General features: G+C 40.4%; 1 protein-coding gene across 4 annotated transcripts in view; it reads left to right on the forward strand.

The window, feature by feature from the left end:
• The window catches only part of MSANTD2 (Myb/SANT DNA binding domain containing 2), a 31,399-nt gene extending 14,024 nt beyond the window's left edge, over positions 1–17,375 (forward strand). The window contains exons 1-4 of one of the 4 annotated variants that reach the window (XM_044919318.1): positions 6,262–6,281; positions 10,098–10,197; positions 11,796–11,856; positions 15,802–17,375. In XM_044919318.1, coding sequence (XP_044775253.1) covers positions 10,122–10,197; positions 11,796–11,856; positions 15,802–16,654 — 990 coding nt within the window. In that variant the 5' untranslated portion in view covers positions 6,262–6,281; positions 10,098–10,121 and the 3' untranslated portion in view covers positions 16,655–17,375. Of the gene's footprint in view, positions 1–6,191; positions 6,303–9,941; positions 10,198–11,795; positions 11,857–15,801 lie in introns of those variants that run through there. The other 3 variants (XM_021696317.2, XM_044919317.1, XM_021696318.1) reach the window with 3 other exon arrangements.
• Positions 17,376–19,948: the final 2,573 nt, after the last annotated feature.

Here is a 19,948-nt window from a genome sequence, read left to right on the forward strand (position 1 = left end):
GCAAAAAGGTAAATACACTGATTTTCTATACTTTTCAATGTCCACTGAAGAGAGGAATACCAGGTCCTAGTTTTGAAACCTAAATTTACCTTAAAGGGGCTCTGATAGTGACGTTGGATAAGCTCTTACCTTTCCCTTAGTTCTCTATTCAATTAAGTAGGGATGTATCACATAGCTTTCATATACATGTGATACACTACCCAGACCCCTCCTCCAGGAGTGAGACACCAGTCAGCTAGTCAGTCTACCTCCCCCCACCCCCACCCCCAGGCTGCCTGGAGCAATGATTGGCCAAGGCTTCCAGGTGACTTCCTGGAAGGAAGTTCCGTTTGCCCAAGGGAGCTGTCTCTCCCAAGGTTAGGCTCCCTCGCCAGGGGCAGCCTGAATCCAGTGGCTGGATTACAAGGTACAGCCTCCTTGCCCCAGTTAGGACAACTCTGAAGGTTCATCCCAGTTCCCACACCTCACTTTGGGTTAGCTGAGGTCTCTGTTGCAACTTGTCTGCCCAACCCTGTTCTGGTCAGTCTCTCACGGGTGTTCTCAAGAGCCCTCCTCAGTAAGCCTGCTGCACTGACTTCTCAGACTGTTTTCTGGGACCCTCTCCTTTAGCCTTAAAGTAAACATTAGGAATAATAAGTATAAACTGCTTAGCCCAAATCTCGGCGTACAGTAGGCACTGAGAAAAATGGTAGTTACGGTTTTTACCTTCATTGCATGGGACATTGAGCCACATATGGAAAATGTTTGATTTTTGTAGACTGCATTTTTCATATAGCTATTGCTTTTAGCAATCCTCATAAAGGTAAGAGTAAATATAAAAATGCTACCAAATGAGCTATAAAAAGGGTTATGATTGCCTGAATTTCTTTCTAACAACTTCCTAAATAAGTTCAGGTTGCCCAAGGACAAATGCATAAACTTAAAACATACTTATTTTCAGGTCTTTCATAGAAAAGGTATTTGTCAGCATATGAATATGTGTTCTTTTCATGCATTTATGATCTGTAGTTTACACCATGGAAATGCAAAAAAAACCCCAAAAACCCACTTTTTGAAGTACAGTTGACCCTTGAACAACATGGGGGTTAGGGACACCAACCCCCTGTGCAGTCAAAAGTCTGGGTATAACTTTTGACTCCCCAAAACTTTACTAATAACCTGTTGGCCAGAAGACTTGCTGATAATATGAGCAGTTGATTGACATATTTTGTATGTTATATGTATTGTGTATTGTATTCTTACAATATTCTTACAATAAAATAAGCTAGAGAAAAATATTAACACAATCATAAGAGAAAATAACTTTACAGTAATGTATTTGTCAAAAAAAAAATTCATGTGTAAGTGGACCCTTGTAGTTCAAATCCATGTTGCTCAAGGGTCAACTTTAATTCAGTATTTACCCTTTTTAAAACAATTGTCTGAATCTTGTCCCAGATTCAGTCAAGACTAACCAGATACCATGATGGAGGATTTCTAATAACCTTACTTTTTAGATGATTTTGTCTGGATGTCACAATCAAATATGCAAAATTTACTAAGGGAAAGAATTTGTATTATAGATTATCTTTGCATAATAGATGGTAGTTTTTAGTAAGAAAATAACTACAAAACTTTCATGGTTCACATGAAAGGAATAGGGTGGCTTACCGTTTTGGCAGGGGAACTGCTCTGCACCATTTTCCTTTTAAACACTGGTCTCGTTACTAGCAGAAAGTACCCTGTGTTTGGGAAGCAGTACAATGTTGTAATGATAAAACTGTGTGAGGTGTTTTTGTAATGTGTGTGTGCATGTATGTGTGTGCATGTGTAGTTCTTAATTATGGACCGGTTAGTGTGCAGTGCAGGATGTTTGTGTGGGAGGCCTTTACGGATGAATGATTCTCCCCTGCCATCCTTGAAATATTTTAGATAACTCTCTTGAATATGCTTTTTTTAGTTCTCACATATTAATAAAAGTTAACATTTTAAATATCATTTGAATACCACTTTGAGGTGGTGCCCCAGGGCGTGAAGTACTGAGAAAAAGATTTAACGGAGATGCTAATACAGCAACTTCAGAAGTGATGGAGGAGGTCAGGTGAAAATAACCTAATCCAGGTTAATTCTTTACCAAACAACTGATCTTTCCCCCCATTTAGATGGAGAGGAAGTTCTAGACAAAGAGTGGTATATGACTGTCTTTGATGACTATAACTATCTGTTGCTGCTTATGTCTGAAATAGTTAAGTAGTTCAGTAAGACCTAATTTTTTGACCTGTCTTGTTCTAAATAGAGCAGCACTTGAGGATTTCATGCCTAGGATTCTCGTATCCCAAAGAAGCCCTTAAGCATGACTACACTTACTAGGTAATGCTTGTACGGTGTTGCCACCAATAGGAGATATTGTATGAGCACCCATATGATTTACCTACAGCATAGGGTTAAAAATTTATGGTCCTATGAATATAGTTCCTTGGGCAATGGAAAATGTTTGTTTTCGACAATTGGTATTGTCCTTCTTGAGGGCTTTTCTTCTTCATAATCTGAATGGACAAAACCCTCACCTGCTAGCATGGAGGAACCTAGAAAACTTAGAGGAGCTGATGCTCACTGAGGATCAAAATCTCCTGAATTATTTGTTCCACATAAGAATCTCCCTCATGAAGACAGTACTGACCAGTTATAGACACAAAAGTGAGTCGTTCGTAGCCAGATTTGGAATGTGGTGCAAGCTGAAAAAATGCAATCCTGGACAGTTCCCCACAGAGACTGGGGCTCCAGAGAGGTAAGATCTCTTGGTTTCTGGTGGTCATTCTCCTGTTTGCCCTATTAGAATCCAGGAAACAATTGAGTCTTTTTTTCCTTTTCTACTCTACTTTATATCCTTGAATATTTTATTTATTTAATTTGTAAGGCATAAGAAATAATCAAATTTGGACAGAGCGACAGAGCTCTATTTGGCGGGTGACCCCTCCCCCACCCAAAGAAAAGTATAACAAGAATGGTAGATATTTGTTAAAATAGCCCTTGCCCTCTGCACCTATTCCCTTGGTTACAAAGGGAATTTGCTTTGCTAATTACAGCTGTATCTATGTTTCAGACCCTTTTCTGCTCCTGCTTTTTTCAAGTAGGAGCCTTACCTACCTTGGATTTATTGATTCTATAAATATAATACACCACTGTGGTTATACAGTGAGTTTCCTAATTTTCCCCGCTAAGAAAAAAATTGATCGTCTTGCGAGTGATTTACAATGTTAAAATCACCTTAATTCATTTACTTAATAAATATATATTGAACCCTTATGTGATAGGCACTATTCTGGGCTCAGGGAAACCATGAACTAGGCAGACATAATTCCTACCTCCCAGAGCTTTTGATCTAAGGAATAGTTCTCTTAGGGAACATTCACATGTGAGTGGCATTTGGTACCTTTTCTTTTTTTTTTTTTTTTTTGCCAAATCCCTTTCAAAGGAATACTTATTTGTCTTGGGTCCTTGTCTCCTCATTTGTTAAGTGAGGAAGGTGGACTACATGATCTCTGAGGTTCTTTTCCATTCAAAACATCCATATTTTGGAAGCTGGAACATGGTTTGCTCTTAGAGCCTTGGGCAGCTCCACCCACCCGCTGCCAATCAGTTTATTATATAATGTCTTACAAAAGAGATTATCTGGCAAGAATAGTGATATAGACAGGTGATGAATAGTGTCAAGTGCTCAAAAGAGTTAAGGACAAAGTTTGAGGGTCATTCTTCTTAGTAATTAAGACACTGCTCACCATGATATGAACGATTTCAGCAGAATAATAGATCAGACTTAGTCCCTTAGTCCGTTGCATAAGGACTAACTAGTGTAGACACTGCCTATTTCTTTGAGACCCTTTGGTCTTTAGGCAGTATTAAAATGGGAGGATGCTAAAGCTTAGCCATTGTGACTACTAAAGAAAGTAGTCAAGACTTCCTTTCCTATACTTGTTTCTAGATGTGTGAATGTCCCTGTTGTAAGTTGTCACCTTAGGTAATTTATCTAGCATCTGTATTGATAAGTGAATCAGATAATGAATAATCACGTATTATGTGATTCAATTGGAACAGATAATCGGCATAATTTATGAATCACTTAATATTGCTTAATTGCCACTTCAGAAAAAGATTTCTTCCCTAGGAGGTGGGGGGAAAAAGTGCTGTATTTCTGTGATGAGTAAGTAAATTGATATCCTTGTATGTTTTTACTGCTAGGAATTGTTTCTTTCCAAAAGCAGGGGAATTTGGCTAATTTACCTCTTAAAGGAAATATTAATGCTGCTTTATCTAAATGAGCAGCATACGGAGCAAACTGGTTAAATTGTCCTTAAACTGGTTGTCCCAATCTTTAGACTTTCTTGTAAAACCTAATACACAACTTAAGTCTACCTTGTTTTAGGGCTTCTGACTAATACCCGTTCTGTTCTTTTATGGAAGAAACCACACCATGGTAGAGAGCAGCTTTTTAACCCGGGGTTCTTGTATGGGTTCTTCAGAGAATCCACGTTCCCCTTGAAATTGTATGGAACAGTTTCATATATGTGCTTTTCTGGGGAGGGGATCCATGACCCAAAAAAGTTTAAGAGCCTCTGTTCTGGAGAGGAAAAGGAAAGTTTAAGAATAAAAAGATCTTTCACTTGCCAAAACCTCCTCTGTAGCGCTAAGAAGTGGGGGAGTGTGAAACAAGTGCTGTATTTTTGGTCTTGGTTTTGATTTGTTGGGGTTTAGGGTTGGTTGGTTTTAAGGGATTTAGGTGATTGGCAAATCCACTTGCCAGATTTGATGGAAAACCTAAGAAAATAGGTGGTAAAACTTCTGCGGGCCCCAGATGGTTTTTGCCTTGAGAGACTTCCTAATCATTAGTTACAGCTCCATGTAATATACAGACACATGTAGTAATATGTGCTGTACTCATAACATCCCTCTTACTGTGTGCAGAAATGTGTTTATTTGCTTATGCCCCCTGTTTCGGGTTTTTTTATTTTCCACCTTTTGTGCTCACAGTAAGAAACTAAAACTAATTAAAGAAATTTCGAATCTCTAAAAGATACTGAAAGAAACTCAGTGGGTTTTTTTGCTGTTGTTGCCTCTTTAACTAAGAGCAACTTGTTTTAACAGTTACAATAAAGCAATAACTTTTTTAAAGATTTTATTTATTTATTTGAGAGAGAGCGCACAAGCAGGGGGGAGGGGCAGAGGGAGAAGCAGACTTCCCGCTGAGCAGGGAGCCCGATGTGGGGCTCGATCCCAGGACCCTGGGATCATGACCTGAGCCGAAGACAGATGCTTAACCCACTGAGCCACCCAGGTGCCCTAAAGCGGTAACTTTAAAGGAAGAAGATAGATGTATTTCACAAGGACCTTTTTTGCTTCAAAATACACATCTGCTTAGGCTGAGGTATTGTTTTTAACACTTTTATAAACAATTAGTCATTGGAGATTTGCCCCCAGGATAATTTCCCCTATCGCTTGTGAAATAGAACATGTGATTTTTAAGACTCTGACTGCAAATAAATATATTCTGTATGTAATCATTTGGGTTTTAAAAAAATCTCAAATCTATCATTGAGTTGCCAGAGGGTTAAGAGCAACTATGTAATCCATTTCTAGTTACGCCAGTTTGACAATTACATTTGAAAATCTGTTTCACTGCTTGTTTTTCTTATAACATTGTTTCCTGCTATTATGACTAAGCTGTCCTGCCTTGCAGTTTGACTTTGTTTTTCATCTGATGTCTTAGATTGATCACGCCAGTGTTTCCTAAACAACACATTTATGTAGCTATTATGCCTTATTTCCGTTCCTCCTTATTACAGACCCTGTCCCACCTGTAGTCAGTTCGGTTAGAACGGTGGTTTTGTCATGGTGATTATTTTATGATTGTATGAAATGGGGCAAATTTTGAGAAAATGATTGAGCCAGTAGCAGAATTGGTGGGCATATGCCCGTATGATTCATTGAGTTTGCTTCCTGGAAGGAATTCAACTCCTCCCGCTTCCCGAAAGTCAAAGGAGGGACTGGAGGACACGGGAGCGAAAGACACCTTATTTTTTTACCCCCAAAGTAGCTCACGTAATGTCAGGAAGGGCTTTGATGAGACCACTGGCCCTACTTGTAGATCTTATTTTCCAAGCCTTTCATTATTTTATTTGCCCTTTTCTGAACTCTGCAATTTCCCTCTCTTGTAGCTGGTTCGATGCCCAGAACTGAACGCTGTGCTCCAGCTGTGGCCTCATCGGTGCTGAGTAGAAAGGAAGAGCCACCTTCATAGCTTACATGTGATTCCTCTGCTTGCACAGCCCAATACTGGATTGACTTACTTTGGCAAGACAGCTGCACTGTGCACTGTATTTGATGTTACGTGTACTGTAACCCTGGGTCTTTCTCTGCATTGCTGCCGTTCAACCCCCAATCCCGCCAATCTAAAACTCCTGCCTTTGTTTACCTGCCCCCCTCTCCCAAAGACTCCCCCCCCTACATAAATTAGCAGTTGTCAGCCATCTTACTTTCCTCCCTGCTTTGGTAATGGGACGATCCTTCAAGTCTTTTCGCTGGTTCTTTTCCTGTTGGAGTCGTTAAACACTTGGCATTTCTTCCAAACCGGATACCTCCCAACTCCTCTGATTTGACCACTGATCAAGTTGTTACCTATCCTTTAGTTCTTCTTTCCAGATTGTCTTGACTGCTCCTGACTTCTGTCCCTCCGCCTGCATTCAAGATACAGTATTATCTCCCTCCTCTTCCCCAGGGAGGAGATTGTAATATTGATTTACCGTGGAAATTTCTAGCGATAAGGAAAGTGTTATTCTCAATTGTGACTAGACTGGTCTTTAATAATTTTAAGCAAATTCTTCCCCCGCCCCCCCCGAGATCTTAATTTTAAAAAAAAAATGCTAGAGGTTAAATTACCATACATTTCTAAGACTAGTGAGGTCAAGAAAGAAGGAAGGGCAGTGAGGTATTTGTGTTGAGTAGGAAATGGCCTTCTAAGAAAGCTAAACGGAGATTCTTGTTGGGTTTGGCATAGCTGTCTGAAATGGGAGGTGAGATTTTATTTTTCCTAGATTCTGGAGCATTCTCTTAATCTCAGATTTAGAGTAGGTTTTTAAGTTGGTTTATTTAGGACTGTTGACACAGACACAGTCATTTAATTGCCTGCTTTGGTTCATCATCTAGAGTGTGGGAAGTGTAACTTTTTCTGATTGGAAGGTCTCCATATGTTCCTTTTATCCCTTTCTAAAGTCTCTGCAGTTCCACTGAATTCCATTGTCTCCTGTAGTGGTGGTCAAGTTCATGTTTGAGTTCTCACTTTTTTTTTTTTTTTCTATCTTAGTTGATGTGTCCCTATTCAAACAGCCTCTCCTTGGATCTGTGGATCTTTTACTGAACCCAGAAGGTATCTCTTATGTGTACTTATGTCTTGAGAGAGTTAAAGTCAATCTGGAAATCTTTTGAACATTATTTCAACATATCAAATTCCTATTATCATATGGATTTAGGAATTACCAAACATTTTTCCTGCAGGCCCCGGATAGATATTTTACGTATCAGCACATTACACTATTAAAGTGTATTACAAAAGTATACCACGAAGAAAGAGATGGCAAGATCTCTTAGTCTTTTTTGATGAAATATAGAATGTATCCTCTGACTGTTCTGTATCTAAAATCATTAGATATTGCTGGTTTCCTTATTCACAATTACATAAGCCAAGGAAAGTTTTAAGCTCAATTTGGTGGTTTCAAAGAAAGTAAATCTTTTCTGTGGTTTCCCACCATGTATATTGTCAAAGATTGGTGGCTTTGCCTTATGCCCATATCACATCCTGATAAGGGCCGCACCTTTCTTCAAAGGAGCATCAGTTTTATTCCTTGACTTCTGAAATACCCCTCAGTGACAGATCCGACTGGGCTCTTTTGTGTGCTGCATGCTTTTCTCTAGGCAGCCAGGAAGTGGTGAGCAGCGGTATCTCCATTTATGGCCTTGGAAGGGTAAAAGGGACACGGCTGGGACTCTCCATGTACGGTCCTTGGAAGACTTGAAAAGAGTGGTTGGGGTGTTCTTGGAGGCAGAAACTAGACATTGTGAGATAAAAATAAATTGGCAGGAGATGTTTGCAATTCAAATTCCAGTCCCTGCAAGGAGGGCAGAGGGCACTGGGAAAGGGGAGTATATAGAAAGTCAAATGAGATCTGCTGCAGGCATTTGTCTCCTTCCATTGGAAGGGTTGCCCTGTGACACATTTCCCAAGTTCACGCCTGATTTTTTTTCTAGAAGGTTTTGTGTTATGTCGTTGTGACTGTCTTTTACAAAGAGAAAGAGAGGGAGCACTTTTTTAAAGAGTGTATTAATCAGAAACTTCAGTTCTTTAAGGCATCATTGGAAGCACCAGAAGAGATCTCTAGAAAGGGAGAAAGGCAGGTGCTTATGCAGGGGATAGGCTGGCTGGTTTTCGGACGGGGTGACTTGACTAATCACTGCTCTGTTTATGTCTGAGGAAGATCATCCTATGTGTCATGCTTTTATTATTCCTTTCGTCCATCTGGATTTCTGGTCTCCAGGGACAGATCTGCCAAGTATTTGACAGTGTCTTCTTGTCGTTTGTCAACCGTGATTTAAAGATACGGAACCTTCATGGAGACTCTGTAAAGATTATTAGGAGTTGTTCTAGTTTGGTGAGAATATGCGATATATTAGCTTATGGAAAGTAATCTCACATTTAGGAGAAACCTACAGTCTGGCTAATGTGTATAAATTAAGTCTGAGGTGAACCGGTTTTGCAGAGTTGAGTTAGAAAGTATTTGGGAGCCATCAGGGAAAAAGGGTCTTGTCTCTCAAGAAAATTCTGAGTGAAGTCCAGTCAAGAAGAAGGGAGGTTAGAAGGAACAAAAGGGAGCAGAGATGGGATAGACACTGGACAGCACTAAACTAAATGTGGATGCTGGCACTAAGTCCTTGATTTATCCTTTAAAATATCATGTAAGACAGAGTTAAGGAAACTGGGCTAATGTATGCATTAGAAGGCCATGAAGAAAATGGAAGAGTTGTGCACGATAATAAAATCGTGCAGGTTTACTCTGTGGACTCACATAGTGATTTTTATTTGCACAAGGCAGAGAAAGAAGTGAAATGATACCCTGTCTACCTCACTTCCCACCCCCCCCCCCCCCCCCACCAAGAAGAGGAAATTATTGGCCTCCTTTGTTGGTTTGTTTAGCTGGCAGTTTGAGTTGGTCAAATAGATGAGTACTGGCTAATCTTTCGCTGTAGGAATGAGTGTATTGTTTCTTGATAGTTGATGTTTGAGACTGGGGATCTGTAGCATAACTTATTTGACCTCCTTCAAATTGTAGCAACTTCCCTAAAGACAGAGTCAGTTAGTAAGGACTATGGACTTTGTAAGTAATGTTTTCCTAGCTGATTCGTTTAGGCAGTTGTGTTTACCCTGTTTTCCTTCTTAGGAGTAAGGATGGTTATATTCTTTGCTTTGGGAAATTCTTCTTTCTGTCCTCCCTTCCCTCACTTTTTCCAAATTCTGGGCACAAGAGCAGTTCTTTCTCTTCTGTGGCAGGTGTGCATCCTATTGGCTGGCTGGTATTTCTTGTTTTCTTTTTTTTTTCCCCCTTATTCTTTTTAAAGGGGGGGGTGGGGGCATAAAAATATGTGTATGGGGTACATGCAATAATGTTGTAATGTTTCTTGTTGTTTAATGGATGATCAATTGCAAAATAATTGTTTGAACTATAACATGTTTGCGTAAATGCTAAATTAGTTTTGTTTTTTTTTCTAATATAATAATGAATTTGAAATCTAGCATTCCTGTAACAATGTGTCTGTGTTTGTCTGTCTGTGTCTGTCTAATAGTAATTAATATCTGTGGTCCGTACCTGGAAGAGGAATACAGCTTTAAAGGAATAACAAAAGACTTTGTGTCTTAGACCCTTCGCAGGTGTTACAGTCGGGTGAAAGAACATGGTGTTGGGAAAAGAAAGAGCAGTTACACATTTGAACAGTTGGAACAGGTGTTTGGTCAGGGAGGATGGGATGCTCAGCCCTGCCAGCCTGTACTTATTAACAGTAGTGGCTTGTACCAGGAGCTGGGGTCAGATGGCAGCGCTATGGAGGAGTATCCACAGGAGGACTGGGGAAACCACAGTCAGGATCTCCATGGCTATCCAACAGATCAGGAATTGGGTAAGAAAGCCCGTGTGTGTGATACCTCGTGTGTGTGTGTGTGTGTGTGTGTGTACAGCTTTACATGCGCACCTGTCCTTAGTACCTGGCACATCCTCTGGTGCTGCTCAGCACAAGGCACACGGCCAGCCTCCCTGTGGCAACCTGGGCATCGTTGCTTTAGCCCTAAACTGCGAGCTGGTGCTTTGCTGTGAGTCATTTGGATCTGGCTACGAGCAGAATTCCCGAAGACCCAGAATTCCTAATCAGTGACAGGTGGAATCCTATGCAATTTAAAATATCCCGCACCGTCTAGGTCTAAGACAACTGCCAAGAACGTTAACTCTTGGCGCACATGCTCTAGACATGACGATCTTTTCCTTCCTTTATCCCAAATACTTTTCTGTTTATGAATTGGGAAAGGTCCCCAGCCAGACTTTAGTCTGAACAACAACAAACAAACAAACAAAAAATAGAAGAGAAGCCTCAGTTTATGTTGAAAAGAGCTGATACTCGAATTTTAATGGTGATCATACTCCTTTAAAATTCAGATTCACTAAGGATCCCATCCAGGCAGTAGCTGGGAAACGGAACTCCTGCCCATCAAATCCAAACTGGGGTGCCCTCATTAAACGGGGGTATAGGTAGTTGTTTTTTTGTTTCTTTTTGCAACAAATGCTCCAGTTTGGGTTTTCGTAGTTTGGAAGTCCGAGTCCAGCTTCTGGTGCAGGAGCTGTGCTTCGGTAGCAAGTTATGTGATGAGTTGAGTGTTCACTCCGAAGTAAATGTTCTGACTCCCCAGTGAGCTACTGAGGCAACCTCCAAGGAAGTATAAGTAGGATTGGCACTATAAATGTGCTTCCCTAGCTTAAGATAAAAGTGCACAGGCATGGCTTTACAGAATTCCTGATGATGGAGAAAAATGCTAATTCAAAAGAAAAAGAATTAAATGCTAATTATCTCCTATAAATGCTATTTTTTTGAATCTCAAATATTGAAAGGGAAAAGGAGAAAAGAAAGAAGCTATAAAACTATAAGACTGACGCAATGTAAGAGACTTAAAGATCGGGAGAATAAAAAGGGCTGATGCCAAATGATCGCTACCTTTTAATTTCTAAGCGGTAATAAGGTCTAAATTGCTTTGGCGTCCCATTATTCGGGTTTTGCCCTAGAGAGTTAAGTTCCACCCAAACCTTTGGGAAGAAAATAATAACATGCAGAGTATATTGATCGTGATATTGGGGGGAATAATTGCTCTGTAAAACCTACATAGAAAATCTAAATAGAAGAGAATCATTTTTCATTCTCGTTCCTTTAAAAATCATGTTTGCAGTGAAATTAAGCTTTAAGCTCCTAGCTACAAATCCACTGGTGACCTTGAAGAATTTTATACTTGTAGAGCTGGTTTCTGATCTTGCATATAAATGTATGCATCTCATTATATAAGAGTTATATTTATAAATCTGACATTGGATTTGACACTAGAATTACAGCCTTGCATTGGAAAGTATGAAATGAACAGTAAATAAACACAGTTACTTCTGTACTTAAATGTATGCTACTTAGAAAAATATGGTTTTTAGAAAAATATAATTTGTTTCAAAAACCTTGCTTTTCAGATGAAATACCTGTCACAAAGAGAACATTAAAAATAAAACAAGAGTCTTCTGAAGAAGCACAGTAAGTAGATGCTTCTTTCTACAAAGTGTATTTACCTAAACTTAATGACCGTTGGGAAGACCCAGAAATGGTGTCATTAGACATGTATGGAAAATACAGACATACCACTGAGGGGCAGGTGTACTCATGGTTTCTCATCTGCTCAGCTTACGTTTGCCAATAGTTAATCTATGGTGAGAATTTTGTATACAACATGAAGAAATAAATGTATTAACACAAAAATAAGTGTGTTGATGGTGTTTGCCTGTACTCGAATGTGGCTATGTGCGTGTTTAATTACGGTACAAAGATGATTCACGGGGCCCTGAGTTTATCTGGGGTTGGGTGAGATGACAGGAGGGCCAGAGGGGCACTTACATTCCTTATGATATTACACTTTGGGGATCAAAGAGTGAGCTCTTAGGTGGCCTTTTTATACATTTGGAAAAGAAAGCTGTTGACGGATGAAAGATGGAGTCCCAGGCTGGGGTCCTTCTGCTGGCTACATCACCTGACCCTCCCCTATAGAGTTCAGCATTATCTCTTCTGTAAGGAGACCACAGGTCTCTGAGTTTCAGTCAGTGTTAGTATGTTTGTAGTTCTTTTAAATAACTTTAAGGAAGCCCCTGATTAAATCTATGAAACAAATACATTAAAAGATAAATTTAGGGGGAAAGTAGAGGAACACCTTTTTTTTTTCAACCTGGTCATCTTGAAGCATTGATAGCACCCATTTTTCTCCTTCTCTACTTCATTCCACACATGCAATCTTGATGTTTGAGGGGGAATAGGCAAGATGGAAAGAGCTGTGATAAGCAACAAGCAATATAAAAAAGAAACTGTTGTTTTCACTGAGCCAACCACCACCACCACTGGATTTGCAAATGCTCCTGTCTTTTTCAGAGTATCTGTAGAACCAAAGAGTTCCCAGTATCAGCTACTCCCATGTCAGGGGAGATGGTGAAAGTTTAGGGATCAAGAATTATTCCTTAAAATTGTAACCACTCCCCACTCCTCAAAAAAGAAGTTTATGACTCAAGTCAGTCAGTTTGAGTCCGTCTCTTGTTGGGAAGTAGGTCTGTTTTCCAGTTGTGACATCAGAATGTCCCAAAGGAAGGGAAACTTTGATGATGAATAGTTTTAAAAATGCATTATTACTAGCCCATCCCTTCAGACCCCGAGTCTCCAAAAAAGCCATTGTGTCTACTTCACTAAAATGTCCTTTCACCACTTGGGACCTTGAGAGGAGGCCTGGTTGACATACCTGGAGATGAACTCAAGCTTCACAGAATTGGTGTCCCTACCCTCAAACCATCTGCACTTTTCCCGTGGTTAGAACTTCAGAAATCAGGAACTAAAATAGTCCCTTCTCTGGAGCCATTTAAATAACCGGGTCTCATTTTTACTGTGCTCTGTAGTTTTGAAAATGTGATGAGTCTTAGGCCCAGGGGTCTTCAGGCTGACATCAGATCAGCAGGGCAAGACACTGACAGGTTCCGTAGAAATGGACAGCTTTGCTGCCTCCCCAAGTTTTAGCTCATACGGTGAGAAATTTTAAAGTGGTTCCTAATAGGCCATTTATTTTCCAGTGCAAGTTTCCTCAGAACTATTCCTTATGGATGATTTAGGCCTAGGATAGTGCTGAATAAAATAACTTCATCTGGGCATTGGATTTTTTTTTTTTCCCTCTAAGTATAGTTGGGATGAGCCTGAGCTAGCAGACATAGCCTATAGTTAAAATAAACCATCCTTCATCCATAAAGAAGAGTCACCTAACCTGCTCATTTAGTCAACAGTTATTTGCCAAGTGCTTACTTTATGTCAGGCATTGGGATATATCAGTGAGCAGAATCTCTGCCCTCCATTCCAACTCCTTAGCCTAGTCCTTGAGATCAGTGTAGCATTTCAAAAGAGGATAAGGAAGGATGGTGGCTATGAAAGAGAGCTTTTCTTCAAGCATTCATGCAGAAACACGGTTATATCTTCACCTCATGAACACCAAGCTATATATGAATGATCATTGAGTGTCTTTGTGTACTCGGAGAAGAAACCATTCTCCAACAATGCAGTGATTTCATCTAGATGGCCACTCCGTTACTTGAGAACTTCTGTGACAAACTAGAGTGGAAGATAAGTCTAGGGCAGTCTTTGGCTCCGAGAAGCAGCAGGTGACAAAATCTTAGCATTTTGTCATCTTGCAGAGAAAGCCAAAGAGAGTTAAGAGGACAGACTGAGAATGACTACGTGTTTCATTTCAACAAAATGACAGTTTGTTCCCAAAACTCTTCCCCTAGAAGATACAAGGATTTAATAGGAAACCTTCAAGCATCTGTCTCCTTCCAAGAAGTTGTTAGCAACCACGTACACCCTCTTCTCTTTGCCTACGTTTGATCATACATGGGGGTAGTCGTTGAGTATTTTTGTAGCTTAAACCTATGACGGATGTAGACTGTAATAGATTGTTGCTAAGTTAATATTTAACAGACTTCAATCTTTCAGTATCAGAGTCTTGCCATACCTGAGGAACAAACTTGTAATTACATATGCTCATGTGTAGGGCATGAATTATCGTGAAGAATCAGTTATGATTATATGAGTTAAGCAGCATTTGAAACAAAAACTTCCCAGCACATTCGGCCTTACTCTGTTAACTCTCCAAATCCAAACTGGAATAGTTTCTATACTTTTGCTCTCCTTTAGAAAATGTTTTCTAGGATAGTCTCCATTCATTCATTTTCCCCTCTAAGCTTGATGTAGACCTTTTCCATCTGAATTCTCAGATCTTAATTCTGTGCTTAACTGACAGTTCTACATTTGGGAGTAGTAATGAGTTTCGGACAAACAGAAGAAAATATCGTTTTGTTTCTGCATCAGGCCATTAGACATAATCAGTTGTACATTTCCTACAGCAAGCATGTATGGGCCAAAATTACTGAACTCTAAGAACTTTCAGGTCAGAAATTAAGCTATTCATTATTTTAAGTGATATGGGATGCCTTTTGAATACAACATCCTTCATCTGCTTTTGGTACTTAGGTCGGAAGGCCATCCTATGCAGTATAATAGCCACTTTATAAGTCAGTCAGAGAAAGAAGATACCGTATGATTTCACTCGTATGTGGAATTTAAGAAACAAAACAAGCAAAGGGAAAAGAAAGAGACAAAGCAAGAAACAGACTCTTTAACTATAGAGAACAAACTGATGATTCCCAGAGGGGTAAATGGGGGATGGGGATTAAGGAGTGCACCTCTTGTGATGAGCAGTGGGTGCTGTATGGAAGTGTTGAATCCCTAGATTGTACACCTGAAACCAATATCACACTGCATGTTAACTATACTGGAATTAATAATAATAAATTAAAATTTTTTTTAAATTCTTGATCCTTGGGTTTCTGAAATCCTAGGGTCTTACATATCAATAGTTACTAAGTTTAACACAGCCAGACTATAGAAGTGATGGAAAGCAGTTTATCTTTAACTCCTAGAAATTTCCTAGGAAAGAGTGTTTCTCAGATTTTAATACTATGTTTATCTCGACCTGCACTGTCCCAATACGGTAGCCCCTAGTCACATGTGGGTATTTATTTATTTATTTAAAGATTTTATTGATTTATTTATTTGACAGAGAGAGAGAGACAGCGAGAGAGGGAACACAAGCAGGAGGAGTGGGAGCCCGTTGAGCAGGGAGCCCAATGCGGGGCTCGACCCCACAACCCTGGGATCATGACCTGAGCCGAAGGCAGATGCTTAATAACCGAGCCACCCAGGTGCCCAACATGTGTCTGTTTAAATGTAATTTCAAATTATGATTAAAAAGTTCCTATCTCACACTGATCACATTTTAAGTGCTAATGGCTACCATATTGGACAGCACAGATATAGAACATTTGCATTATCGCAGAAAGTTCTGTTGCACCGTGCTGAGCTAGACACCTGAGGAATTTGACTTTGTATTTGTCTTTCTAGGAAGAGAGACATCATGCAAAATATTGTACAGATTTTGGAATCAGTACAATTGAAGTGGGAACTGTTTCAGAGCTGGACGGACTTTTCAAGGCTTCATCTTTCTAACAAACTGGCCATTTTTGGAATTGGTTATAACACCCGTTGGAAAGAGGATATCCGTTACCATTATGCTGAGATCAGCTCCCAGGTGCCCCTTGGCAAGCGACTGCGGGAGTACTTCAACTCCGAGAAGCCTGAGGGACGGATCATTATGACCCGCGTGCAGAAAATGAACTGGAAAAATGTTTACTACAAGTTTTTAGAGATCACCATCAGTGAAGCTAGGTGCCTGGAGCTGCACATGGAAATTGACTGGATACCCATTGCCCATTCCAAACCAACTGGTGGGAACGTGGTTCAGTATTTATTACCAGGAGGCATTCCCAAAAGTCCAGGCCTTTATGCCATTGGCTACGAAGAATGTATGGAGAGGCCCCCCTCGCCACACCTGGAGCGACGTTCTCTGGACCCAGGAAAGGAGGGCCGGGTTGACTTGGAGACCCTCTCGGCACAAGCCTCATTACAGGTGGAAATTGAACCCACCCGAATAATCTATTGCTACCTCGGGATTGCTGAGGTCAGGACTCTCCAGCAATGCTTATTTTTACATTTCCAGGCAAATACCAAAACCTTCAGCAAAGATTGGGTTGGTATTAATGGGTTTTTGTCTCAGAACTGTCTTGTGGATCCCGGGGTTTCCCCCAAATCCATCTATATCAAATTCGTAGAAGTAGAGAGGGATTTTCTTTCCGCTGGCTCTTTAGTTGAGTGCCTGGAAAAAGCCATTGGATACCCCTTAAAATTTAACAACTGAATGTCATCCTTCATAAGGATTTGGGCTCTCACCTCCCTCTTCTCTACTCACTTTGCATTAGACTGCCCCTCATCCAGATGCTGCCATCAACTTCACGGAAACTCTTTCCACAATCGGGCCAGTACAACTTCAACGGAATCACACTAGACTTTGGGCAGAAAAAACAGGCCTCACCTGAAAATGCTCATTTTGAGCAAGCAAGATATACAGCGAACTTGCATGGTGGGTCAGCTGTTCCTTTTTTAAAAACAAAAAGACGATTTTTAAATGGATTTTAGAGCCCTAATATAAACCAATGTAGGTACATTCCATATTGGACAAAACTTATACTTTGAGTTTCATATGAAATTGAAAAATTGTATTTTTTTCACAATGTTTCATTTTTACACATCTCTATGTCTCTATATAAGTATTATTTACAACCCTGAATAAATAAGCAATAGATAATGGCAAGTTAAATCTTGAGTCACAGTAAAAATAAGACTGTTTTTCAATATCACCCTTAGCTACTATTGTATATAATTTAGAGTTTCATTTTTTTCACCAACCAAGTGTTTTGCTATTCCCAATCAGTGTTGCCTGCAAAGACCTTTGTTTCTGTGATGTACCAACTTTACGGTTGTGTTGCCATTTAAACTTTTTAAAAAAAAATTATTAAAGTAATCTTGGCCTCTTGGAGTACCAGTTGAGCTTTTTTGTAGCAGGGTGTGGGCACACCAGTACTGTGACCTATGCTCTGACTTCACTGATTAGAATGTACAGAACAGGGGCACCTGGGTGGCTCAGTCGTTAAGCGTCTGCCTTCGGCTCAGGTCATGATCCCAGGGTCCTGGGATCGAGCCCCGCATCGGGCTCCCTGCTCAGCCAGGAGCCTGCTTCTCCCTCTCCCACTCCTGCTGCTTGTGTTCCCTCTCTAGCTGTCTCTCTCTCTGTGTCAAACAAATAAATCTTAAAAAAAAAAAAAAAAAAGAATGTACAGAACAAAGGGAGCAGGATTTCCTCACTCTCTCTCCCTCTCTGTACCCCGCTGACAGATGTCATTATTTCTTGTCAGAGCACCAAAGTCACTGGACATTGCGTTTTGTATTTCTTTTTGAAAAATGGCTGGGATATTCCTTCTGACCCTACCTACGCACGTGAATTTGTAAGAGATGTTCATTCTTCATCCGTACACTCGGTCGGCAGGGGCCACTGTCTCAAAGAGGGTAAGTGGGGAATTATTGTCCTCATGCTGTTCATTAAAAAAGAGAAGATGTAATAGAAACATCCAAAAACTTTTTAAGTGATCCACAGTAAAGGAAGTTGTAAGGGATCAGCCCATTAGGAAAGTAGCTATCACATTTAGACCTTTCAGGGATTTCTTTGCATCAACTAGCACTCCACTTAGAGGTTAGTGCTCTTGGCTAACAACTAGCTTACTGGAAGGGCAGTCAAGGTCACTTTGGTCTCATGGCTGGGACTTGTTAGGTTGATGGTTTATCTTCAGTGATTCCCTCAACATCTCTCAGGTGCTCTCCTTTAGATGGACTGCAAATCCAGGTAAGAGCTATAATTTTCCCCACTTTTTTTATACTATTGAAGACAAAATTGCATATTGATAAAAAAAAAATTCTCCTTCCTACAACCTGAATGGCCTCAAAGCAGTGATTTTCTCATCCTGATACCTCTAGGTTGGTTGATGCTTATTTTTCGATGGTTAGAGAGCTTATAATCAATGGGATGACTTTTATTAATGTCATTTTAATGTAGGTTTAAGGAGTTGGCTGTTTTCTGATATGAGCTGCTAAAAATGGATGCTAGTTGGGGCCCCTGGCTGGCTCAGTTGGTAGAGCACGTGACTCTCAATCTCGGGATTGTGAGTTCACGCCCCACATTGGGTGTAGAGCTTACTTAATAAAACAAACAAACAAAAAAATAAGTGGATGCTAGTTCAGGGAGAGTATAAATATTCTTGGAATTTGAGTGTAGCACCTCTTCTCTCTGGGCACAGTCGATAGGTATGGGCCTTAGGAAATTCTCATGACTTTGCTTTTCTTTGGAACTTGGAGTTACAGACCTCCAGGCTGAGGCTCCATTGACCATCTTTTAGCAGTAATTTCTTAATATTCCGTGCTAAGTGCTGCAGGAAAAAGCATTACCAGTACCACATGGCATCCCCCAAACTTTGCCACCGACCAACCCCAAAACCAACATGCTTCATGCATTTTTTTTCCCCATCCCACTTTCTGTTGCTATTGAGTTACTTTCGGGAACATTTAGTGAGGGTGTTTCAGATCTACCTAACATTACTGAGAATGGGGCATTTCTAGAGCAACGTGAGCAGCATGGAGAAGGGGGCCAAGACTGGATCCAGCAACCAGTATGTTTTCACCATTTGACCTGGGATGAGTGAGCAGTAAGGGCAAGAGGACAAAACAGCACTGGGAAATGGAAGCTTGGAAAGAAAGGAGCTTGCTGATAACTGAATATCCAGTTTCTTTGGCCAGAACAATCTAGAAGAGAGGATAGCAGGGTATCATATAACTCTATGAGCAATACTAAAGACAAAACGTGGGCCTTGATGAAGCCTTAGAACTGAGTGAGGGGGGATGGAGACACTATGTTCAAATGTAAGAATTAGCATGAGAAGGTGCTTTGAGAGATGAGATGAAGTATGATTGGAAGAAACGCTAGTGACCTGCATGTCTCTTAACATACGAAACTATGAACTCAGCTCTCGCATGCAACATGTTTATAGAAGCAGTCTCCGGGCCACTCATGGGTTATCTGCCAACATTCTCATTTTACACAAGGGTAGAGAGCAGTGTTCATCCTAAAAGGCATCCTGGCAAGAACTTTGAGAAAGGAATGGAGCTGCTCTGCTAACTTCTGTGACTTTGACTGACTCGGGGTCAGCAGAAAGAAGTGGTTGGAATAGGAGTTAGAATGGGAGATCTTTTGGTTGGGGTGAGGGCAGTGAAAGAGTCCTAACCGGACGGCCCCTGTGTTACATGGAGAGATTCACCACTTACACATCTTTAGTTGCAGCTTTACTTCCGATGTTGCAAATTATTTGGGATCTACTTTCTGAAAAAGTTAGCTACAGAGAGTGTGTATGTATGTATATATATATAGAGAGAGAGAGAGAGAGATAGATATAGATATAGTAATATATAGCCCTTGATAGAGATGAGCACAGCCCATGTTATTAGAGGCTTTAGCATTCCTGGGATACAACCAAGAGACTTTGCACTACCTTTATTGGAAGGAGTTACCTATTTGGGGTAACTTAACCCTAGTCTGGAAATGAAGGAG

The sequence above is a fragment of the Neomonachus schauinslandi genome, chromosome 11 (genome assembly GCF_002201575.2).
Source record: "Neomonachus schauinslandi chromosome 11, ASM220157v2, whole genome shotgun sequence".
NCBI classification, from domain to species: Eukaryota; Metazoa; Chordata; class Mammalia; order Carnivora; family Phocidae; genus Neomonachus; species Neomonachus schauinslandi.